This window comes from Suillus subalutaceus, assembly GCF_016647625.1.
Source record: "Suillus subalutaceus strain FC151 chromosome Unknown DFJ58scaffold_185, whole genome shotgun sequence".
NCBI classification, from domain to species: Eukaryota; Fungi; Basidiomycota; class Agaricomycetes; order Boletales; family Suillaceae; genus Suillus; species Suillus subalutaceus.
The window spans coordinates 56,486-76,875 of NW_024540434.1; the positions used below are offsets into that span (position 1 = coordinate 56,486).

General features: G+C 48.8%; 6 protein-coding genes across 6 annotated transcripts; 3 read left to right on the forward strand and 3 right to left on the reverse strand.

The window, feature by feature from the left end:
* The first annotated feature begins 1,022 nt into the window (after positions 1-1,022).
* On the forward strand, positions 1,023-4,763 carry DFJ58DRAFT_817505 (uncharacterized protein). Its single transcript, XM_041391796.1, is given in 13 exon segments — positions 1,023-1,245; positions 1,265-1,353; positions 1,373-1,440; positions 1,745-2,041; positions 2,075-2,352; positions 2,407-2,503; positions 2,555-2,637; positions 2,718-2,816; positions 2,873-3,068; positions 3,120-3,403; positions 3,452-4,072; positions 4,118-4,301; positions 4,353-4,763. 13 exon segments carry the CDS (start codon positions 1,136-1,138, stop codon positions 4,614-4,616), a joined length of 2,670 nt encoding a protein of 889 aa, XP_041237284.1. The 5' UTR covers positions 1,023-1,135; the 3' UTR covers positions 4,617-4,763.
* Positions 4,764-5,415: 652 nt separating this feature from the next.
* Positions 5,416-6,952, forward strand: DFJ58DRAFT_669318 (Metallo-dependent hydrolase; the record flags this gene model as incomplete). Its single annotated transcript, XM_041382771.1, has 6 exons — positions 5,416-6,093; positions 6,149-6,246; positions 6,435-6,447; positions 6,563-6,597; positions 6,649-6,724; positions 6,785-6,952. The coding sequence occupies 6 exons, from the start codon at positions 5,416-5,418 to the stop codon at positions 6,950-6,952; spliced, it is 1,068 nt and encodes a 355-aa protein (XP_041237285.1).
* A 713-nt stretch (positions 6,953-7,665) lies between these two features.
* On the reverse strand, positions 7,666-11,236 carry DFJ58DRAFT_817516 (uncharacterized protein). Its single transcript, XM_041391797.1, has 10 exons — positions 10,789-11,236; positions 10,266-10,731; positions 9,934-10,217; positions 9,749-9,883; positions 9,654-9,692; positions 9,481-9,606; positions 9,230-9,425; positions 8,895-9,178; positions 8,000-8,846; positions 7,666-7,949 (listed from the first exon to the last, which is right to left on the reverse strand). Exons 1-10 carry the CDS (start codon positions 11,136-11,138, stop codon positions 7,695-7,697), a joined length of 2,982 nt encoding a protein of 993 aa, XP_041237286.1. The 5' UTR covers positions 11,139-11,236; the 3' UTR covers positions 7,666-7,694.
* Positions 11,237-12,493: 1,257 nt separating this feature from the next.
* DFJ58DRAFT_817523 (uncharacterized protein) lies at positions 12,494-14,219 on the reverse strand. Its single transcript, XM_041391798.1, has 9 exons — positions 14,091-14,219; positions 14,015-14,025; positions 13,897-13,958; positions 13,717-13,842; positions 13,634-13,668; positions 13,455-13,579; positions 13,214-13,401; positions 12,997-13,167; positions 12,494-12,945 (listed from the first exon to the last, which is right to left on the reverse strand). Exons 1-9 carry the CDS (start codon positions 14,176-14,178, stop codon positions 12,876-12,878), a joined length of 876 nt encoding a protein of 291 aa, XP_041237287.1. The 5' UTR covers positions 14,179-14,219; the 3' UTR covers positions 12,494-12,875.
* A 287-nt stretch (positions 14,220-14,506) lies between these two features.
* DFJ58DRAFT_917547 (uncharacterized protein) lies at positions 14,507-16,410 on the reverse strand. Its single transcript, XM_041395535.1, has 2 exons — positions 16,157-16,410; positions 14,507-16,107 (listed from the first exon to the last, which is right to left on the reverse strand). Exons 1-2 carry the CDS (start codon positions 16,349-16,351, stop codon positions 14,803-14,805), a joined length of 1,500 nt encoding a protein of 499 aa, XP_041237288.1. The 5' UTR covers positions 16,352-16,410; the 3' UTR covers positions 14,507-14,802.
* A 1,005-nt stretch (positions 16,411-17,415) lies between these two features.
* On the forward strand, positions 17,416-19,575 carry DFJ58DRAFT_846757 (uncharacterized protein; the record flags this gene model as incomplete). Its single annotated transcript, XM_041393352.1, has 16 exons — positions 17,416-17,522; positions 17,573-17,667; positions 17,720-17,760; positions 17,887-17,925; positions 17,989-18,034; positions 18,085-18,094; positions 18,166-18,168; positions 18,224-18,312; positions 18,369-18,579; positions 18,614-18,694; positions 18,748-18,829; positions 18,881-18,987; positions 19,084-19,133; positions 19,190-19,200; positions 19,252-19,352; positions 19,407-19,575. The coding sequence occupies 16 exons, from the start codon at positions 17,416-17,418 to the stop codon at positions 19,573-19,575; spliced, it is 1,242 nt and encodes a 413-aa protein (XP_041237289.1).
* Between the last annotated feature and the right edge of the window lie 815 nt (positions 19,576-20,390).

Below are 20,390 nucleotides of genomic sequence, written 5' to 3' on the forward strand. Positions count from 1 at the left end.
TCGGGTTAATGAGTGACCGAACCGACCTGCTTTTAGAGCCGTGACCAATACAAATTAGAAATACCTCCACAATAAAAGGCAGAGATTTCAAGATCGTGACGCAATACACAAAACGTGCTGATAGATTTGTGGAAAATACAAATTGGAGAAATTTAGACGCGGTGCAGACCGCGAAACCCGTCGAACTCACAGCAGGCTCATACACCATGGGTGGCGGTGCCTGTTAAAGATCATTTTAGGCGCAGTCCGCAGCTATGTAGATGCTACCCTTGCGTTGTAAGTATAAGGGGATATTGTGAGATCTAAAAATTGGCGCTGGCAGAAGATGAGTTCCTTTCCAATTTCAATATGCGCGAACAGCCATACCAGATTCTTTTCATCAGGTCGAGTCCCTCTCCAGGGCCAACGGTCCACTCGGTGCCAGTGTGATTGTCAGCGGTGATACTGAGACGGCTGGCGACAAAACTGTATATAATGCTGACTAAAGCAGCAACCACGCTGGGAAAGTCTTCCAGGCGTATTTTCAGCACTTCTGTAGGCAGTGCAGGCGAGCCACTAAAATGACACACGGTGCAGCGCGTTCAGAGTCGAATTCTTGAGAATTTTGAATAATCTCCCTAGAGTGAGAGGTGCCACGATTGGTCGACAAGCCCGGATGCATGCTGGTGAAGATAAATAGGAGGATCCGTCTTATTCATAGGTCATCTGCAGACACTGCAGAGAACGAAATTGGAATTCTCGATATTCGAAAATGTCGCTCCATCCTGAATCAGATTCCTGATGATGATCGTCGACGTGCTAATCAAGTCAATCCAAGTGGAATCTGAATAGAAGAGTCTGTCCTTTTCACAGGCCGACTGCAAACACCACCGACAGGAGCGAGATTGCACTAGGGTGGAAGAGCTTAGAGCATATACAGAAAGCATACTGGTAAAACAATTAAGCATGTTAAAGTGCGTGCAGTCGTGGACTGGACAAAACGCGTAAAGAATGCACGTGACCAAATAGTGACTAACTTGGGATTATGATTGTCCTTAGGCTTCGATCAATTGCGTACTGAACCTAGTATTAAACGGTAGTACTACATAGTACATCTAGCCACTAAGTGCCTCTCGTCTACACCGCTTGACTCGTAATGACTTTCGGCGAGGTTGTACACTACGTGACCCAGCCTACAGACTGGCCTGAACCAGTGCGCGGTATTGCTTCCTTGTTGTCACCGTTCCACTGTCCCGACAGGCCAAAGTAACGAGGATCTTGCCAGCGCGTCGTCCTCGACGTTCTCAGAGCCAGAGCCCCTCGTTTCCAATGAAGCACCTGCACCGGGATCATACACTGCCAAAGGATTTTCAGGTCTTGATTTACTCCACAGCTGCAGGGTTAAGCGCACTTGCTGAGCTTCCTCACTACGGCGGCGAGAGATCTACCGTTCCCCTCTTGGTCTCAGCTTCTCCATGCACTGGCAAACACGCTGTCTCCAGATGTTCTAATTCTGTAAGTACTGAGTGACATGTTCGCCACGCATTGAACCAAGATCTGAATATCCCTGCAGCGAAGATGCACCGTTCATCATGCCACGGGCTCAGAACGTGACAAGTCAGCCCGTCAAATCTCATTGACGGACACGCGACTCTTCTAGCTGCACATGCCATCTTTTCTACACCTAGAACTCATTCAGACAGATCCACCACCAGCTCACAATATGAGGACTCGGAAGACATGGATGAATCGATGTATTCCGCAGACTCTGGACTCGTGCGATGGTTCAATTGACTCACTCGACCTTCCCTTGCAAGCGCATATGCTTCCGGGCCGAGGCAGACGCCTTTCCGCTGTTGTGCCAGTCTTACTAGTCGCCGACTCCCGTAATATCGTTCCCCTACTTTGCAGTGCTCTTTACCAGAGACATGTGTGGGGAATCCGTCAGCCTGTGGTCGGTCTGTGCTGTTCCAGCACTGGTACGATTGCCACGGCCATCTTCGGGTGGCTCGACTCCGATCAGTCAGAGGAAGGCCGCATGGCAAGTCCGAAATCAATGCATGTTTTCCACGCTGACACTTCCTGAAGCCTACAGTCCCACCTCGCTTTAGCAGTAGATGTCCGCCTAGATCCTTCGATGGGGGTGTTTGACTTCACTGACACCCGTTCTGCCATCAGCCTCGCGCAATTCGTTTTGGGGTTGCGGACTCATTCTCAAGATATCAAGGGGCGCCATATCGATAGAAGCAGTCGATTCTCTGACTCCGTTGCACTGGAGATCCGATTACCCGACTTTGAAACTCAGTTTTGGGGACGATCGAACGAACGAGTGGCGTCCTGGACCCACCAGATACACGTGCAGACGAGTTATAGGCACGAGTTTTTATTTTGAATGGCAAGTCAGAATATTAATGGTTGTTTAGCGAGGGATCATCCTCATCTAAGTCCTCGTACTCCGTCCCCGACCTTGGATACTGCGGTTGTATCATATGAAACGATGAGCTCTCCCTTGCTTCGTACCATCGTCGAGGATGAAGCAAGTTGACTGGCGCAAATATCCGGTCAATAATTTAAGCCTATGTCACGCCTTGTCAATACACAACTAACTCGAAGCTTTAGGCTGCCCCAGGAGACCCGCGCGACGAACGTGAAAGGACGGTAAGTTCCGCTGTAGTTACTCATTTCGTGATCTTATTCTTGCCTGCAGCGGAAGAAGAGTCGCGATCATCTTCCTTAAGACATCTCATCAAAGAGGACCAGTGCCATCGCCACAGCCGCACTTGGAGGATTAGGACTTCGACCTCATCACGTGCACCCAGCCCATACCCAAACTCGCAGTATGGAGTCCCGCTTCTTGGCTGACCAGCGTTCACTGACCGTTTCTTGTCTCCAGATTTGCCGCTTTGTCTGATACCGGCCTTAAAGACAAAGTTTCAATATCCAATTGGCTGTTTGAACGCCATGCGTTCACAGTCGCTCGGATCCCAGTTAGGTCTGAAGAACTGGCGAATAAGACCGGAATTAACGCAATGATCAAAATATACGATCAAATGACGGCGTTTACTTGGTCTGACAACATTAAAACCATAGTGAGTCTGCAGTATTACCTTTACTACTGCTCCTCATCACGTCGTGCTCAGCTCTCGAATGCTGAGGTAGATAGCTTTGTATCAACCACGAGATCAGAACTATGCGACAGGAATAGCGATCCCAACTGTCAGTCCAGCACAATCGATGCTCCCTCGCCGGAGGATGTCAAGTTTATTTCATGCCGGATTTCGGCACTGTTGCACGCTGTAAAAGGTGCTCGCCGGTGTGATGATGTCGCAAAGTTGCACGGCGCCAACGAAGCCGATCGGCGTCACGAATGGGATGCACTGCTTCTCAACTTCTTCCAACCTGTTCTCGGCCAACGGGATGTGTTGTGCGTGGTTCATATGCCAGGACATCTTCATTCTAACTATTCGTCTAGGCTAGAGCGACAGCTAAACTTCGCTCGTAATCTCCGCTGCCGAGACTCCTTCCCTTCGCGACACGAGCCGTCAAGGTCGCTCTCGAATACCAGGACCTCTGTCCTTGAACAGCACCGGTGTGTCCGCCTCACCGCAGAGACCTCTGGCAGTTGGGCGCAGACTGCAGCAGCGCGAGATCAAGCATTCCAATTTTCTGATGATATCGACCGTCGCGACATGAACAGGAATGCTGCTGAAGTGATTGCATGTCACTCCTCTCAGGATCCGCTCACTGGACAATGTGATGCATCCTCGTCATTCCATGTTCCGGGCTTTGCTACTGTGATGCTCCAGCACATATCTAATATCGGCGAGCAAGAGAAGCTTCTGGAATATTTCATGCTAGTCCAGGGTCCAAAGCCGGAGAAGCTTGACGCGAGTACGGAGGAAGCTTCTTACCAAATTGAAAAGACCGTCGGTCACAGCCAAAAGACCACACCCAGCCAATCACTTCAGGTCCCCTCCTCTTCTCGCGTATCGGAATCCAGAAAAATCGATCGAAAACAGTTGCACAACCCGTTTCTTTATCATCCTGATGGCCATCAAGCTACACAGAAAGAAGAAAACAATACCTTTCAAAGGTACATCCTGTGACGAATCTAGTGGACAGGACCTACTACTGCCAGTGTTGTTGGCCGAGTACAAGAAGAGGGACGAGTCCACAATTTCGACGGCCATGAACAGATGAAGAGTTACCTGGTTTCGGCGGTTACTTTCCTTTCCAAGTTCGGCATCATAGACCAGCCCGTTTTTGGACTTGTCGTTAACGGCGCGCTTGGTGCAATTACGATGGCATGGAAGAGAAACAACGTATGTGCTGCCTCTGTTCACCATTTCCGATGGAGCTCATCAGTGATGTAGCAAATCTACGTGATGGAACGCAATGTCCGACACTATGATATCAGGGACCCTCTTCAGGCACTTCAGTTCGTGTCTATTCTACCGCGCCTCGCGCGTCACGGCCTGGAACTCCGCCGCCTACTAGAGAAGCAGCTCGCGACCATAGATGTGAGCCAACTTCAATCCAAGCCGTGGTCCAAGTTGGCCCAACGGCAGGAAGACAAAAGATTGGCGGCGGCTAAGCGGGCAGAATCGGAGAAAGCAGTTGCAGAAGATCACAGATGAGGCGGTGTGGAGAGGAAATAGAAAGTGGAATATTGTTGAAATATGTACGGCACAAGTCGAACGTGATAGTTTTTTTTTTGTACTCATTTACAATACTATACCAATGTTTTTGCTTCGCACTTTGAATATCACCTGGCCGGTGCAAGTACTGTTTGTCAGCGCTCTGCTGCACTTATAGTCGAGTCCCGTACGGGATCAATCGACATGTATATCAGGCGCTGCTCGGTCCTCGCTCAAGCTCAAGTTCCATCCAGAAGTAGTTATCTGGTTTTCGAATTCTGATTTGAACCTCCCTTGAAACTCAGTCGATTCTCAAATGATGGCCGCCGTCGCTAAATCCCCCGCTAATGCAGCCTGACTCTGAGTCTGAAAATCGACAGATACAACAAAGATAGTAGGTGGTGTAAAGATCTCATAACTAACAACCTTCACAACTTGACAAGCAGGTGGGATTCGAACTGGTCTACTACACATTCTCGGCCGGTAACTAAAAACACATCTTCAAATACTTTTGTCAGCTCTGTGAGCCGTGCTGCTGGCATAGATAGCAGGCATGCCGCATGGCGGCATGGGCTGTCCAGCAGTGTCTTTATAATACAAAGTTTCCAAACGACCCCACATCGCGCGGCTGTGCGTTCATTCATGGAAAAATCAGATGATGGAACGGCCGGGATATACCCCATCCGCACGTAGATCTCTCCGGATCCATTCTTGGCCCCATTTAGATTGTGAAATCTGTCACTTGCTACGTTATGGATTGTTGTTGGGCGATAACTATCCCCTTCGGTCGTCAATGGAAATGTCAAAGATCTCGGGTCCTGCAGCTGCTGCTCTGGCATCGCTATGCCCTGACAACGTAATTTTCCTTCAGTCACTCCCTAAGGCAGAACTTCATGCTCATCTTAACGGATCTATACCTGTCAAAACCATACTGGAACTTGCGCAGAAATACCCGCCTTCTGGTGCACATGCAGCTGAGGTCGCAGACACTATCGAGAAACTCGGGTCTGGAGTTGACTTCAATGAAATATCTGACTTTTTCTTTCTGATGTCCGTTATCTATGCTCTGACATCAACTCCGGAAGCAGTCGCGACCGTTACTCGTGCAGTCCTCCAGTCGTTCCTGAACCCCGCAGATGATGGCGCGGAAAGCCCTCAGTGCGCGTACCTTGAACTACGGAGTACACCTCGCGCGACAACACACATGACGCGGGAGAGGTACCTCGTAACTGTGCTTGATGAAATAGAGACATATCCTGCTACTCAGGCCGCCCTGATCGTGTCCGTCGATCGTCGCATGAGTGACTTGGACCTTGCAGAATGCGTTAGTCTTGCCATCGAGATGAAGAACAGGGGCAGAAGAGTTGTAGGCATTGACGTATGTGGAGATCCACGCAGTGGCGACATGCGATCTTTCACCCATCACCTATCAAGAGCCAAGGGTGCTGGTCTTGGGTTGACCGTGCACATCGCGGAGGTTTGTGATGTTCACTCTGGTGTATGCGACTCAACGATGATGTTCGGATTTGTAGCACACAGCGAATACAACTGAGGATTCTCTGGCACTCCTTAGTTGTCGTCCGGATCGACTCGGACACGCGACATTCCTTTCAGATGAACTCAAGGCTTTGTTCTTTGCGAATATCCCGCAGCCTGAGACGGAATGCAGCTCATTGTCTGAATGTGCAATGGGCACAACAGACCCTCACACAACCGCCGGACTCAGAAATCCCTCTCACCCTCTCCACCTCAGATTTCAAAATCTCAAAGAGGGTTATTTTCTGCGTTTCGTTTCCGATAGCACTGAGTCCGAGGAAGCGAAAGTGCAGATGTCCTTCTTGGCCGATGCAGAGAAATTTTCCGAGCGAGCTGCGATTAAGGATATTGAAGAGATGATCAAACAAGCAGAGTCGCCCAATAACATGCGCGCGAATGGACAGTACAAGCCATGCATCGAGATATGCCTGAGCTCCAATCTTTTGTAGGACCATGCATTGACTCTGCGAACTATCGAATCCAATCTTTCTTTTAGAGGCAAATCTGTCGCATCTCTCGACGCACATCATATTCACTATTATCTGAAGAACGACCATCCTATCGTCATCTGTGTAAGCACGCTATCTCACGCGTCATAGGCTCTTTCGTCTGACATTTTGCATCATCGACAGACCGACGACAAACTCCCTTTCAGAACGTCTTGTCTTGGAGAGTACTCTTTGCTTCTAGCGCAGCCTCCGCTAGGCCTTGGCTTGAGCAGAGATGATGTAGCTAGAATCGCGCGGATGGGCATGGATGCTGCATTTTTGAGACCTCGTGATTGTAGATCCCGGCTCTAGAATACTGGTCGTATCACAAAGCAGGACGGCACATCGCCTGACCTGTGAAGAAGAAAGTACTTATACGATACCTGTGAAATGGAACGAAGTGCCAACTGGCCTTCCACTTTCAATTTCTAGAGGACTTCGCTTTACCAGGTGATATCGCCGATGGACTTATTCACTTCCCTAGATGTGCCCATCAGTACAAGAACCGAGAATGATATATTTAATGCATGATCATTCCACTCGTGAATTTTTCGAAGTTTCGGTGTTCTACGAATGAAGAAACGTCGCAAAATAATACGACTGCACAGCAGATAGTTGCCATGAAATAGAATGCGACATTAGATTCCTCGTTCGCCCGTTACTGCCAGCGTATGGCCAGTCACGAACGACTCGAGCGGTGAAGCGAGGCTGAACAAATCATCATCAGTTAGCTAAGGTACCGAGATAGAGGCTCAAACGTACAAAAGCATGCCTGCGGCCGCCTCGTCAATGGCACCTTTCTGCAGAGAGGAATATCCACGAAAGCATCAATGTTCTGAGCAGCATCGCGTTGCTTTGCTCTGGGAATGCCCAGTGCAACCTTCTTGATCAATGGTTGCACTGTCCTGCCCAACAACAAAAAAAAAATGAGGCAGCGGCCACTGCCATGGATGTGGCCCTACGCGACTTATATTGTAAATGGGTAAAAAAAAAACAAGGTTAGCACGTTCCACTTGTGCCGTACATCCAATCTCTATTTCCTCTCTGCACAGCCTCACCTGCAATCTTGTGCGACTGCTTGCTCCGATTCTGTCCGCTTAGCCGCCTCATCTTCCTGCCGTTGAGCCAACTTGGACCACGGTTTGGATTGAAGTTGGTTCACATCTATGGTCGCGAGCTGCTTCTCTAGTAGACGGCGGAGGCCCAGGCCGTGACGCGCGAGGCGCGGTAGAATAGACACCAACTGAAGTGCCTGAAGAGGGTCCCTGATGTCATAGTGTCGGACATTGCGTTCCATCACGTAGATTCGCTACATCACTGATGAGCTCCTTCGGAAATGGTGAACAGAGGAGCACATACATTGTTTCTCTTCCATGCCATTGTAATTGCACCAAGCGCTCCATCAACAACCAGTCCAAAGACGGGCTGGTCTGTGATGCCGAACTCGGAAAGGAAGGTAACCGCCGAAACCAGGTAAGTCTTCATCTGGTTCATGGCTGTCGAAATTACGGACTCGTCCCTCTTCTTGTACTCGGCCAACAACACTGGCAGTAGTAGGTCCTGTCTAGTAGGTTCGTCACGAGATGTATCCTGGGAAGGTGTTGTTTCTTTTTTCTGCGTCGCTTGATTGCCATCAGGATGATAAAGAAACAGATTGTGTAACTGGGCTCGATCGAGTTTTATGGATTCTGATACACGAGATGAGGAGGGAACCTGAAGTGATTTGCCGGGTGTGGTCTTTTGGCTGTGACCGACGGTCTTTTCAATCTGGTAAGAATCTTCCCCCGTACTCGCGTTAAGCTTCTCCGGCTTTGGACCCTGGACTAGCATGAAAGATTTCATAAGCTTTTCTTGCTCGTCGATATTAGATATGCGCCGGAGCATCACATTAGCGACGCCGGAACATGGAATGACGAGGATGGTATCACATTTTCCAGTGATCGGATCCATAGAGGAGTGATATGCAATCACTTTAGGAAAATTGCTCTTCAGGGCACGACACATAATATCGTCAGAAAATTGGTTTCCTTGATCCCGCGCTGCTACAGCCTGCTTCCAACAGCCAGAGGTCTCTGCGGTGAGAGGGACACACTGGGATTGTTCATAACAGAGGTTCTGGTATTCGACAGCGACCTCGACGGCTCGTGTCGCAAAGGATGAGTCATCGGCAACGAGATTACGAGCGAAGTTCAGCTCTCGCTCTAGCCTAGACGAATAGTTAGAATGAAGATGGCCTGGCATATGAACCACGCACAACACATCCCGTTGGCCGAGAACAGGTTGGAAGAAGTTGAGAAGCAGAGCATCCCATTCGTGACGCCGATCGGCTTCGTTGGCGCCGTGCAACTTTGCGACATCATCACACCGGCGAGCACCTTTTACAGCGTGCAACAGTACCGAAATCCGGCATGAAATAAACTCGACATCCTCCGACGAGGGAGCATCAATTATTCTCGACTGACAGTTGGGATCGCCATTCATTTCGCATAGCTCTGATCTCATGGTTGATACAGAGCTATCTACCTCGGCATTCGAGAGCTGCGCGCGACGTGATGAGGAGCAGTAGTAAAGGTAATACTACAGACTTACTATGGTTTTAATGTCGTCAGACCAAGTAAACGCCGTCATTTGATCGTATATTTTGATCATTGCGTTAATTCCGGTCTTATTCGCCAGTTCGTCAGAGCTAACTGGGATTCGACCGACTGTGAACGCATGGCGTTCAAACAGCCAATTGGACATCGTCACACCATCCTTAAGGCAACTATCAGACAAAGCGGTAAATCTGCATGCGAGAAACGGTCATTGAACGCTGGTCAGCCAAGAAGCGGGCTCCATACCGCGAGTGTGGATATGGGTTGGGTGCACGCGATGAGGTCAAAGTCCTAACCTCAGATAGCGGTTGTGGCGAGGCACTGGTCCTCTTTAATGAGTTCTTCAAGGACGATGGTTGCGACCCTCTTTCTCTGCAGGCAAAATAAGATCACGAATGGAGTAACTACAGCGAACTTACCGTCCTTTCACGTTCGTCGCGCGGGGCTCTTTGGGCAACCTAAAACTTCGAGTTAGTTGTGTACTGACAAGCGTGATATAGGTCGAATCATTGACCGGATATCTGCGCCATCAACTTGCTCATCCTCAACGATGGTACGAAGCAAGGGAGAGCTCATCGTTTCATATGATACAACCGCAGTATCCAAGGTCAGGGACGGTGTACGAGGACTAGATGACGATGATGCCTCGCTAAACAACCATTAATATTCTGACTTGCCATTCAAAATAAAAACTCGTGCCTATAACTCGTCTGCACGTGTACCTGGTGGGTCCAGGACGCCACTCGTTCGTCCAATTGTCCCCCAAACTGAGTTTCAAAGTCGGGTGCATCGGATCTCCAGCGCAACGGAGTCAGAGAATCGACTGCTTCTATCGATATGGCGCCCTTGATATCTTCAAAATGAGTCCGCAACCCCAAAACGAATTGCGCGAGGCTGATGGCAGAACGGGTGTCAGTGAAGTCAAACACCCCCATCGATGGATCTAGGTGGACGTCTGCTGCTAAAGCGAGGTGGGCTGTAGGCTTCAGGAAGGGTCAGCGTGGAAAAATACGCATCGATTTCGGACTTGCCATGCGGCCTTCCTCTGACTGATCGGAGTCGAGCCATCCAAAGATGGCCGTGACAATCGTACCAGTGCTGGAACAGCACAGGCCGACCACAGGCTGACGGATCCCCCACACGTGTCTCTGGTAAAGAGCACTGCAAAGTAGGGGAACGATATTACGGGAGTCGGTGACTAGTAAGACTGGCACCACAGCGGAAATGCGTCTCCCTCGGCCCGGAAGCATATGCGCTTGCAAGGGCAGGTCAAATGAGTCAACTGAACCATCGCACGAGTCACAGTCTGCGGAATACATCGATTCATTCATGTCTTCGGAGTCAGGGTCTTGTGAGCTGGTGGTAGATCTGTCTGAATGAGTTCTATGCGTCGAGAAGATGGCATGTGCAGCAAGAAGAGTCGCATGTCCGTCAATGAGATTTGACGGCTGACTCGCCACGTTCTGAGCCCGTGGCATGATGAACGGTGCATCTTCGCTGTAGAGATATTCAGATCTTGTTCATTGCGTGACGAACATGCCACTTAGTACTTACAGAATTAGAACATCTGGGGACAGCGTGTTTGCCAATGCATGGAGGAGCTGAGACCAAAGGGGAACGGTAGACCTCTCGCCACCGTAGTGAGGAAGCTCAGCAAGTGATCTTGACCCTGCAGCTGTGGAGTGAATCAAGACCTGAAAATCTTTGGCAGTGTATGATCCCGGTGCAGGTGCTTCACTGGAAACAAGTGGCTCTGGGAACGTCAAGGACGATGCGCTGGCAAGATGCTCGTTACTTGACCTGTCTGGACAGTGGAACGGCGACAACAAGGAAGCAATACCGCGGACTGGTTCAGGCCAGCCTGTAGGCTGGGTCACGTAGTGTACAACCTCGCCGAAAGCCATTATAAGTCGAGCGGTACAGACCGGGGAAACACCTTGCGGCTAGATGTACTACGTAGTACTACCGTTTAATACTAAGTTTAGTATGCAATTGATCGAAGGACTTAATGATGATCTCAAGTTAGTCACTATTCGGTCACGTGCATTCTATACACACGCACTTCTTTAGGCGTGTTTAATTGTTTTACCAGTATGCTTTGTGTATATGCTCTTCCGCCCCTGCAATCTGGCCTTGGTGTGCCTTACAAATCCACCATCCGCAGTGTTTGCAGACCGCTCATGAAAAGGACAGATCCTGCTATCTCATAGCTTCCACTTAAGTTGGTTCGATTAACACGTTGAAGATAATGACTCAGGAATCTGAAAGTTCAGGATGGAGCATTTTTGAACATCCAGAGTTCCAAATTCTTGTCTGCGCTGTCTGCAGACGACCTATCTTCAGCGGCAGCATGATCCACGACTTGTCGACCAATCATGTCTGGGCTGCAAGTGATATGGAGGCATTCAGCTGTTGTTCGATCGAATGAGGTATGTCGTGACCACTCATTGGACTCTTACAATGGTGTACAAGTTTGACGTGTTGCAGAACTGTGACATTTATCACCCCATCTGATTCCGTTCGTAGCCATCGAGAGTGGGCACCAATATCAAGATTTCTTACGCAACTTCCATCCAAGCTCCGAGTGAGGCTGAGTGAAGCGACAAGGTGTCTCTTGGTTTCTGTGAGGATATATCAGCCGGTGAGCGTGCAGGTGCAAGGTGGCCCAGTAGTGAAAGGTTCGTGTGCAAGGACAAGTTAAAAATTCAGGTGCATCACTCCCCCCTTTGTCCCTGCACCTCACTACTAAAGGTAACTGAATGAATCGTACACCCCAGTAGGAGTCCGAGGAAACGAAAATGGATGTCTTTCTGGGCCGATGCAGAGAAAATTTCCGAGCGAGTGCGATCGAGGATATTGAGAAGATGATCAAACAAGCCCGATAATGCGCGCGCGGGCAGACAGTACCAGCCGTGCATCGAGATATGCCTGAGCTCCAATCTTTTGTAGGACCATGCATTGATTCTGCGAGCCATCAAATCCAATCTTCCTTTTAAATGCAAATCTGTCGCATCCCTAGACACAGATCTTATTCGCCTTATCTGAAGAATGACCATCCTATCGTCATCTGTGTGAGCATGCTATCCGACGTGTCATAGGCTCTTTCGTCTGACATTTCGCATTATCGACAGACCGACGACACAATCTCCTTTCAGAACATCTTGCCTTGGATTGTACTCTTTGCTTCTAGCGCACCCTCCGCTAGGCCTTGGCTTGAGCAGAGATGATGTCGCTAGAGTCGCGCGGATGAGCATGGATACTGCATTTTTGAGACCTCGTGATTGACTAGATTTCAGTCTCGGGTACGATGTCGATTTAGGTGGCATGGGTCCCAACTCTAGAATATTGGTCGTATCACAAAGCAGGACGGCAGATAACTCAACCTGTGAAGAAAGTACCTGCACGATACCTGTGAAATGGAACAGAAGCGCCAACGGCTTTTACTTTCAATTCTAGAGGACTTCGCTCTGCCAGATGATATCGCTAGCTCGATGTGCTTGTCGGCACGAGAATCGAAGATGACACGTTTAATGCATGGTTATTCTGCTCGTGAATTGTTTGATTGAAGTTTCGATGTCCTAGCAATGTCGAACGATATATAATTGCACAGCAGATATTTGGTCATGAAATAAAATGCGACATCAGATTCCTCGTCCGCCCGTCACCTCCAGTGTATGGCCAGTCACGTACGACGCAAGCGGTGAAGCAAGGCTGAACAAACCGTCAGTTAGCTATGGTACCGAGATAGAGGCTGAAACGTACAAAAGCATCCCTGCGGCTGCCTCATCAGGGGTGGCACCTCTCTGCAGAGGAATATCCACAAAAGCTTTAACGTCCTGAGTAGCAGCGCGTTGCCTTGCTCCAGGAATGCCCAGTGCAACCTTCTGACCGTCAATCTCAATGGTTGCACCATCCTCTTTTGCCGCGGTCAACCTGTATTCTGTTAGGTGCAATAACGGGAAAATTCGGTACGTCATACCGAGTGTGCACGAGGCCATATGCAATGGTATTCGCACGAACACCAAATGGTCCCCACTCCTTTGCGATAGTCTTAGTGAGGCCTACAACTGCAGATTTTGCAGCAGCGTAATTTGCTTGGCCAACATTTCCATGCAGACCAGACGTCGAAGAGACGTTGATGATGGAACGGTTTTCCGCCGCATTGCTCTAGGAGTTTGTTATTGCACGGGGATAACTGGATTGAGTGCACTTGAACGAACTTTGACTCGGAAGTAAGGTGCAGCAGCACGAATGAGGCGGAATGGTGCACGGACGTGGATTTTCATGATGATGTCGTATGTCTCGTCTGGCATGGTGTGAATCATTTTGTCGTGTGTGAAACCAGCTACATCATATGTCAGAACATAAGGTACTTCAGGACCACTAGGAGAACGCTGACCATTGTTCACGATGTGATTAATCTTGCCATACTGCCTGGAGTGCGATCAGAAATGAGGACTCGTATGGTGCAACAGCACTGACTTTACAGTTGCGTCCACAATTTGTTGTGGGAAGTCGTCTGCGCCAACATCCCCTGCGACATATATTGCGTCGCCACCTGCAGCCTTGATCTCGTCCACTACAGCCGCAGCCCTCTTGGCGTCAATACTAAGCAGAATAACGGGTTAGACTTTGTAGGGTCTGGAATGTATTTGGACACACTCGCTAACCACAACCTTGGCACCTTCCTTTGCAAACAGCAGTGCTGCGCTGCGCCCGATACCCTACAAATCCATGCGTTCATCAATGTTATCTCCACTTCAATCACAAAACTCTTTACCTGTCCGCCACCTAATCGTACGTGGCCACATCAGTGTCTAGCACCACAAGCATCGTGCAATATAACATAAACTAACCAGTGATGATAGCTACCTCTCCTGAGAGAAGCCCGCGTCCGTGTGCATTGCTGAGGTGACCAGACACCTGTGCGAGACGGGTTGCCATAAGTATATCTATATCGTTCGGACGTCGTGAGTATGCTACGTCAACAATTGCTTACAAGCTGCGAACCGAACTCGAGCTTCTTATCATCCGGCTCGGCTATAGTCATTGCCGAAACCAGCAACTCGTGAAATCCGGGGTATGCGCTAACATGTATTCACGTTCGCGAGAGTTTGGAAGCCTGAGTTCATCACCGACGTGGTACTTTGGAATCGTGGTGCAGATTTCACATGTCCCCCAATTGCCGGAACACGCTAGTCAAAATTATTGTCAGCGGCAACTTAACGATCTATGGAGCACTGGGAGGGTCATGATCCTCCTAAGTATAATCACCGGAAGCACGCTGGACTAAGAGCAAGATGCGACGTTAGCAAGCCTGATGCTCTAAAATATAATCTACGTCAATATTGCCTTAATGTCAAGGTTCCAAGTTACAACCATCAGTAACACAACAATGCACCTCTGCCGTAGTAAACCGTGCCACCTGAACAACACTTTCGTACAACACTCGAGCTAGATATCTGCTATTACATGCATATATTATGCGTGCGCAATCGTACAACATCGTACACGCGTCAAAACATGGTCTGGGTGTTTGCCCTTGCATTGATATTAACAATATCATACCTAATCCGAGTCTCCTTGTCGTCTCCGTTTAGACGGGCGTTGCTGGGGAATCGCGGATGCAGACACAGAAATCTTGGCTGAACTAGGATTGGCCGCTCCTCTTTGCGCGTGCCTCGCAGCTCTCGCGGAAGACCCATTGACAAGACCCATGAAGAGCGCGTCTGCATCGGCCTTAGGATCCCATATGCCATCCATTTCCACATTAGCAAGTCTGCCAAGGTGGCGCTCTGCCTTTAATAATAGAGCCTCTCGTTCCTCCTCCGTCTCAGCATCTACGCGCAGGGCTCTCAGAGCCCGTGCGACATACTGACAGGCGGTGTACTTTCGCATACTATTTTCATGTTCTGAGGCCGGCGTTGCGCGAGGAGTAGGGAGATGAATAACTTCGTCAAGTTCTTCGCGGATGTCCTCGAGTTGCTCGTCTCGTCGTTTGAGGTTACGTTGGAGCCTTGCAACCTCCTTCTCCTGTGCTTCCAAGGCGGACTTGAGTCGTGCAATCTCATCTTCAGCGTGATCCAATTCGCTTGCGAAAACAACTGGAATCTCATCGAATTCCTCTTCGATTCCATCATCGATTCCAGCAAGTGTAATGGCTGTGGGTGCTGGATTAACATCTGGAAACACCGGTGGTTGAGGCTGAACCTCTCTGACGGGTGAGTTATTCACATCAAGTGATGGAAGGCACTCTGCTACGGAGGTAGGTGGTGACGATAGAATACTAGGTGCCTCTTCGTATAATACATCCTGTATGGTAGCGTGAGAGCCTTGGGGAATGACAGGCGAATAGTGAATAGGAGTTTCAGGTGTTGGATTGGGCTCCACCAGGTGGGTTCTTTTTTCATATGCACCTCGGCTGGTAGAAAGTGGAAGTTTGATCGTCAAGCCGGTAGGCGCGTTTTGGGGTAATTGCGGTGGATTTTGAACGGTAGAAGGGTGGGCCGGGGATAGAGGTTCGAGGTTCGGGGCAGGGGCAGAAATGGTTTGCGAGGGACCTGATTCTTGATTATTCTTGGCTCGCGCATGTCCAGGCATGGACTTGCGTGCTATACGACGAAGGTTTTTTTCGGTGGTACTCCTCCATAGCTTGCCGGAAACTGGTAGTTTTAAAGGAGAGGCGTCCACCTGCTGCACGAGCCCCTCGATCTGTTCAACCGTCAGCTGAAGCACTTCAGCCGACTTTTCAATTTGAAATTGGCGTTTTCGTGGACATGGTTTGGCCCTTGAACGTGCACATGGCATACAACGCAACGAACCCTTTTGCGATGAAGGGTAGCAATTGCGTGATTGTGACACGCACGCTGCACACTGCAAATGAGCTGTGAGCTGAGAACATAAGTTGGGAGGAGGTTCATACCGGAGGCTGTTTTTCAACCCAATCCACGATGACATGCAGCGGCCATATCATTTGCCAGGCCTCGCGAAGTTTTGCCATCAGCTCCGGGTTATCTGTGATTATTTCTGTCCTATCTTCCAATAGTTCATCGACCTCTCGTTCCTCGTCGACTCCCATTACATCCATGTTTTCAGCGTAATACCCGGTTTTGGGCATAAGAAAATTATCTGGCAGTGATCAGTGTCGATGTGGAATATGTGCGAGGTGAAGGTTTTGTGTCACGTGTACATTTTGAATTCTTCGGTTAACTCTATCACTACTACCATTTCAGTTTAGCTTCAAGTTGCCAGCAGCCAGCTCGCATTTTCAAAGCTACTGATTCCATTTGGAAACAAAACGCAGTTGCCGCAGAACGTTTCCACAAGCAACTTATACCGGGCCCAACGGCCAAGTATTTGGAATGCTCTACATACTTGCAAGTCATCCGAAGTCCGAGGAAAACTATTGCAAGAGTACTGTCCTACAATCCAGCCCCTCTGCGTTGTGGCGGTGGCTGGAAAGACTTTCATTCACTTCATGGTAGCTGACTCTGGCGCACATGTTGCCCTACACCAGTTGAACTCATCCTGGAAGGCAGCACTCTTATCTTCAACAGACAGCGCGCAGTGAGGTCATGGTGCGTTATCTCGTGTAAGGCATATCTCGCGTGGAGCCGCGGTGGTATTGGTGAGGTACACTAGCATTTTCTTGGAACAGGTCACAGATGTACCGTGCAGAATTTTGCGACGTCTGCGTGCACGACCCTGTAGCATAAACAGCGCAATGGTTGCGAGCCAAGCCAATCCATCAAGAAACGTGTTTTCTTTTCGGTCTGGACTTCAGTTGCATGTTTCGTATCCTCCAAGGAAGTCAATAACGACATCATATGTGGCAGACCGGTCCGCCAGTTTTACAAAAAAGACATCGATACATCTGGTCCGTGTCCAATTTTCTCTACTATATTGATAAATACTTCAGACAATTATTATAAGGTTAACATAAAAGGAATTCCTCAGCTCCAGCAGCTCACTTGTGTTGCGACAACGGACATGTTGCAAAGGCACTCGAATGGTTGGTACGCGTTTACATAAAATAATATAACGGTGCCAGATATTCTGTGCAGAATTCTAAAAGTCAGTGGTACACGACCCATAGCATAAAGGGCGCAATCCGGGATCACCAGTATAAGTCGAGGCCTCCCATTATCCATATGCATATCATCATAGTGGTTTCGCTGTGCCATGTTCATCCCCAATATTCCTACCAAGGATTCGTCTGATTCGTTTGAATTTTGGTGGAAGATGACCACCAGCGCATTCCTGGTTCTTGCGGGGGGCGTCTTCGCTGGGTGGGTCGCTCATCAAGTCCAGCAGACGTTGACCCAATTGATCTCAGCAGATTGTCAATTGGTCTCATGGGGCTCGACGGACTTCATCTCCGTGTGTTAGCCACCTCGTCAGAAGAAGAGACCGAACGGACAAATGCACAGACTGGTGCGTGCAGTATCTGACAGGTGTCACCCAACTTTCAGCTGACAATGTTCAGTGTTGAACCTCATGCAAAGAGGTCGCCATTGGATGCTGGTGGTAAGTCTATACTTGCTCTCTATTCTTCTCACTCTCAAGCTCGTTCAAGGTGCTTCTTCTCAGCAATGTGGTTCGTCTCATTGAGTATATATGATTTCGTTTCGCGTCATGAGGGTCGCGTTCTAGATCATCAACGAGAGCTTGCCAATCTTTCTTGACAGCGCGGTGAGCACATTCTTGGCATATAGCCCCTTTCGGTCCAGATTAGATAGCCTTATCAACAATCAGATTGGAGGAGGTTTGATTGCTATAGTAATTTCAGCGACTGCCATTGGTGAGTAGCAAAATTTACGTATCAGGTCCAACTGATCGGACCGTCTTCAGTTATATTTGGGTACGCGTGCCATTCGTTTTGAGTACCATGAATCATGAATACTAATGAAACCTTCCTTTCTTGACGGACAGAGAGTAAGTACAATATGTCGTGCACTGTGGAGTTGTTTTTGTACCTACTTACCAAAAGGATCATACCTCAAGCAATTTGCGCAAGACACGGTCTCGCCATCGGTGCACGATGTGCACCATTTGTTCTCCATCTGATGTACCTCTTTGGTGTGTACGCAGTTTTGAATACCAGGAGTTTGCAAGTGACCTCTCCCCGGGAACAGCACCCGTCGCATATCCAATTGCAAAAATTCTCGATCGTGCCTTGGGAGTTCACGATGCGCACACCTACAAGAAAGCTGAACTTAAATCTTTTCTCCAATTCCACCGCACTGGCCAAGAGCCTTTGCGCGATGACGAGATTGGAATTCTCAATGGCGTCCTGGAGCTAAGCAGTAAGAACGTGGAGACTGATCATGACTCCCATTCATGTCAGTATTTCTATTAATTCCTTTTGTTGGGCGCTCAGCACTTACGGCGGGTGTTCATTGCAGGATGTTGTCATGTTGAGCTCGGATACAATTCTGGACCACCCCACTATCGACGCTATGTATTTGGACAACTGCTTTTGTCTTCGCAGAAGCGCACTAACACCTCCTTCAGCCTTGCCAGCGGCTACTCTCGGTTTCCCGTGCACAAGCCAGGAAATCCGCTCGCATTTGAGGGCCTACTTTTGATCAAGAAGGTGCATCTGACGCCACACTTCGCCTGAATAGCTTACTGACAATTGTGACAGTTACTGATGTACGACCCTGCACGAGGACTCCCAGTCTCGCACTTTCCCTTGTCCATCTTACCTGAGGCTCTGCCATCAATCAACTGTTTCCAAGCGCTCGACTATTTGTACGCTCTCACTGCGTGTTTCTATTCATACGAGTCAGGTGATGATGGAAGCGATTTTTTTAGCCAAACAGGACGTGCGCATCTATTATTGATCAGTCGGACACCTGGTTCACCTGGCGGCGGAATTGGTGTGATTACTCTAGAAGGTAAAACAAATCATGTGCACTTGTCGCTGCCTAACAGTTTTCATGTTTCGGTCTAGATGTTATCGAGGTATGGTATTCATTTAGCTTTCCTATGTATATGGCATGACGTTTCTCCCAGGAAATGATTTCGGAGGAGATCGTCGATGAAACTGATCAGTACGAGGACAATCAGAGTAAGCGGCATGCTAAGCGCATGATCGATGCTACTGTTATGAGAGAGTGCGTCCGTATCTCGCTATTTGGGCTCGATCATAATTCCCTCCTTCTATCTAGCATTGTTGAACTGGAGAGAAGTGCATTCACACGGACATCCACTATCGAACCTACGCAGGTAACTTCTGTGAACATTGAGACCGTGCCCCTCCTTCCTGGGTCAAGCCAGGACGACTGTCCTCAGGCTTATCGTTATGTTTATAATTCAATCGGCGAATCAGAACACTAGAAAGCATCGATATCCAGGATGCTGTATCTCATTTATAGCAATATTTGCTGGGCATCGTTGTGTATTCAAATGCTCATCAATCAAGCTCTTGGCGTCTGGCTTCCTTTTCTCGGGGACCTGATTATGATTGATATGTGTCCGCGTAACTTGCTTCTGAAACAAATGCAACCAGGCCCTCACGAAGGTTTTGGAAGTGTGGTATTCTGTTGTTGAGGCACTCTGCTTGCCCCTTCCACCAGCTTCTCTCATAGCAAGTCCGGCATCAAGATGAGCATCCTCGTTACCAGCGGTACTCTCGTTTCATAATACCTGTACGTTGGATTACATTCGATTGATGTTTACAACATCTTCCTAACTGTCAAACTCACTCTGTCCTTAGCTCGCGCACGTTCTTCTAGCCTCCGGCTCCATTAAAAAATTTCGTTTGATGGTGAATCCCGACAGTTTTGATCAGTTTGTCAAGAATCTAAGTTGGCAAGTGCACCTTTCGCGGATATATTTTATGTTTCTGAGACGACCCTCGCGAGGCGTGGAGGCGAATTCTTTTTCATGGACAGACTATCACATAAAGAGGAGGTTTCGGTGCAATGAACGGGCCTAGTTAAGATGGACTTCCGAGGATCTATTCACCGCAAAAAATTGTCAGCAGGTTTCGAACCACTGGCAACTCCAAGACAAACAGATTTTGACTCTGTTGTTGTAACCACTTGGCTAAGACCAGTTAGATGGACGTCCAAGGAAACCATCCAAGAATGATTGTCAAGGTGTTCCAAGAGAAACGGATTTCAATTCTGTCGTGGAGATCACTTGACTAA

Coding starts and splice junctions, on each gene's coding strand:
- DFJ58DRAFT_817523 (XM_041391798.1), bottom strand. CDS start 14,178: ATGGCAACCCGTCTCGCACAGGTGTCTGGTCACCTCAGCAATGCACAC. Junction 13,580..13,633: donor TAATCACATCGTGAACAATG/GTCAGCGTTCTC, acceptor CATATGATGTAG/CTGGTTTCACACACGACAAA. Junction 13,168..13,213: donor TATGGCCTCGTGCACACTCG/GTATGACGTACC, acceptor AACAGAATACAG/GTTGACCGCGGCAAAAGAGG.
- DFJ58DRAFT_817505 (XM_041391796.1), top strand. CDS start 1,136: ATGACTTTCGGCGAGGTTGTACACTACGTGACCCAGCCTACAGACTGG. Junction 1,441..1,744: donor GATCTACCGTTCCCCTCTTG/GTCTCAGCTTCT, acceptor TGTATTCCGCAG/ACTCTGGACTCGTGCGATGG. Junction 2,353..2,406: donor CACGTGCAGACGAGTTATAG/GCACGAGTTTTT, acceptor TTGTTTAGCGAG/GGATCATCCTCATCTAAGTC.
- DFJ58DRAFT_917547 (XM_041395535.1), bottom strand. CDS start 16,351: ATGCCCAAAACCGGGTATTACGCTGAAAACATGGATGTAATGGGAGTC. Junction 16,108..16,156: donor GGGTTGAAAAACAGCCTCCG/GTATGAACCTCC, acceptor GCTCATTTGCAG/TGTGCAGCGTGCGTGTCACA.
- DFJ58DRAFT_817516 (XM_041391797.1), bottom strand. CDS start 11,138: ATGGCTTTCGGCGAGGTTGTACACTACGTGACCCAGCCTACAGGCTGG. Junction 9,426..9,480: donor AACCCATATCCACACTCGCG/GTATGGAGCCCG, acceptor TCTCGCATGCAG/ATTTACCGCTTTGTCTGATA. Junction 8,847..8,894: donor CTCGGCCAACGGGATGTGTT/GTGCGTGGTTCA, acceptor CTATTCGTCTAG/GCTAGAGCGAGAGCTGAACT.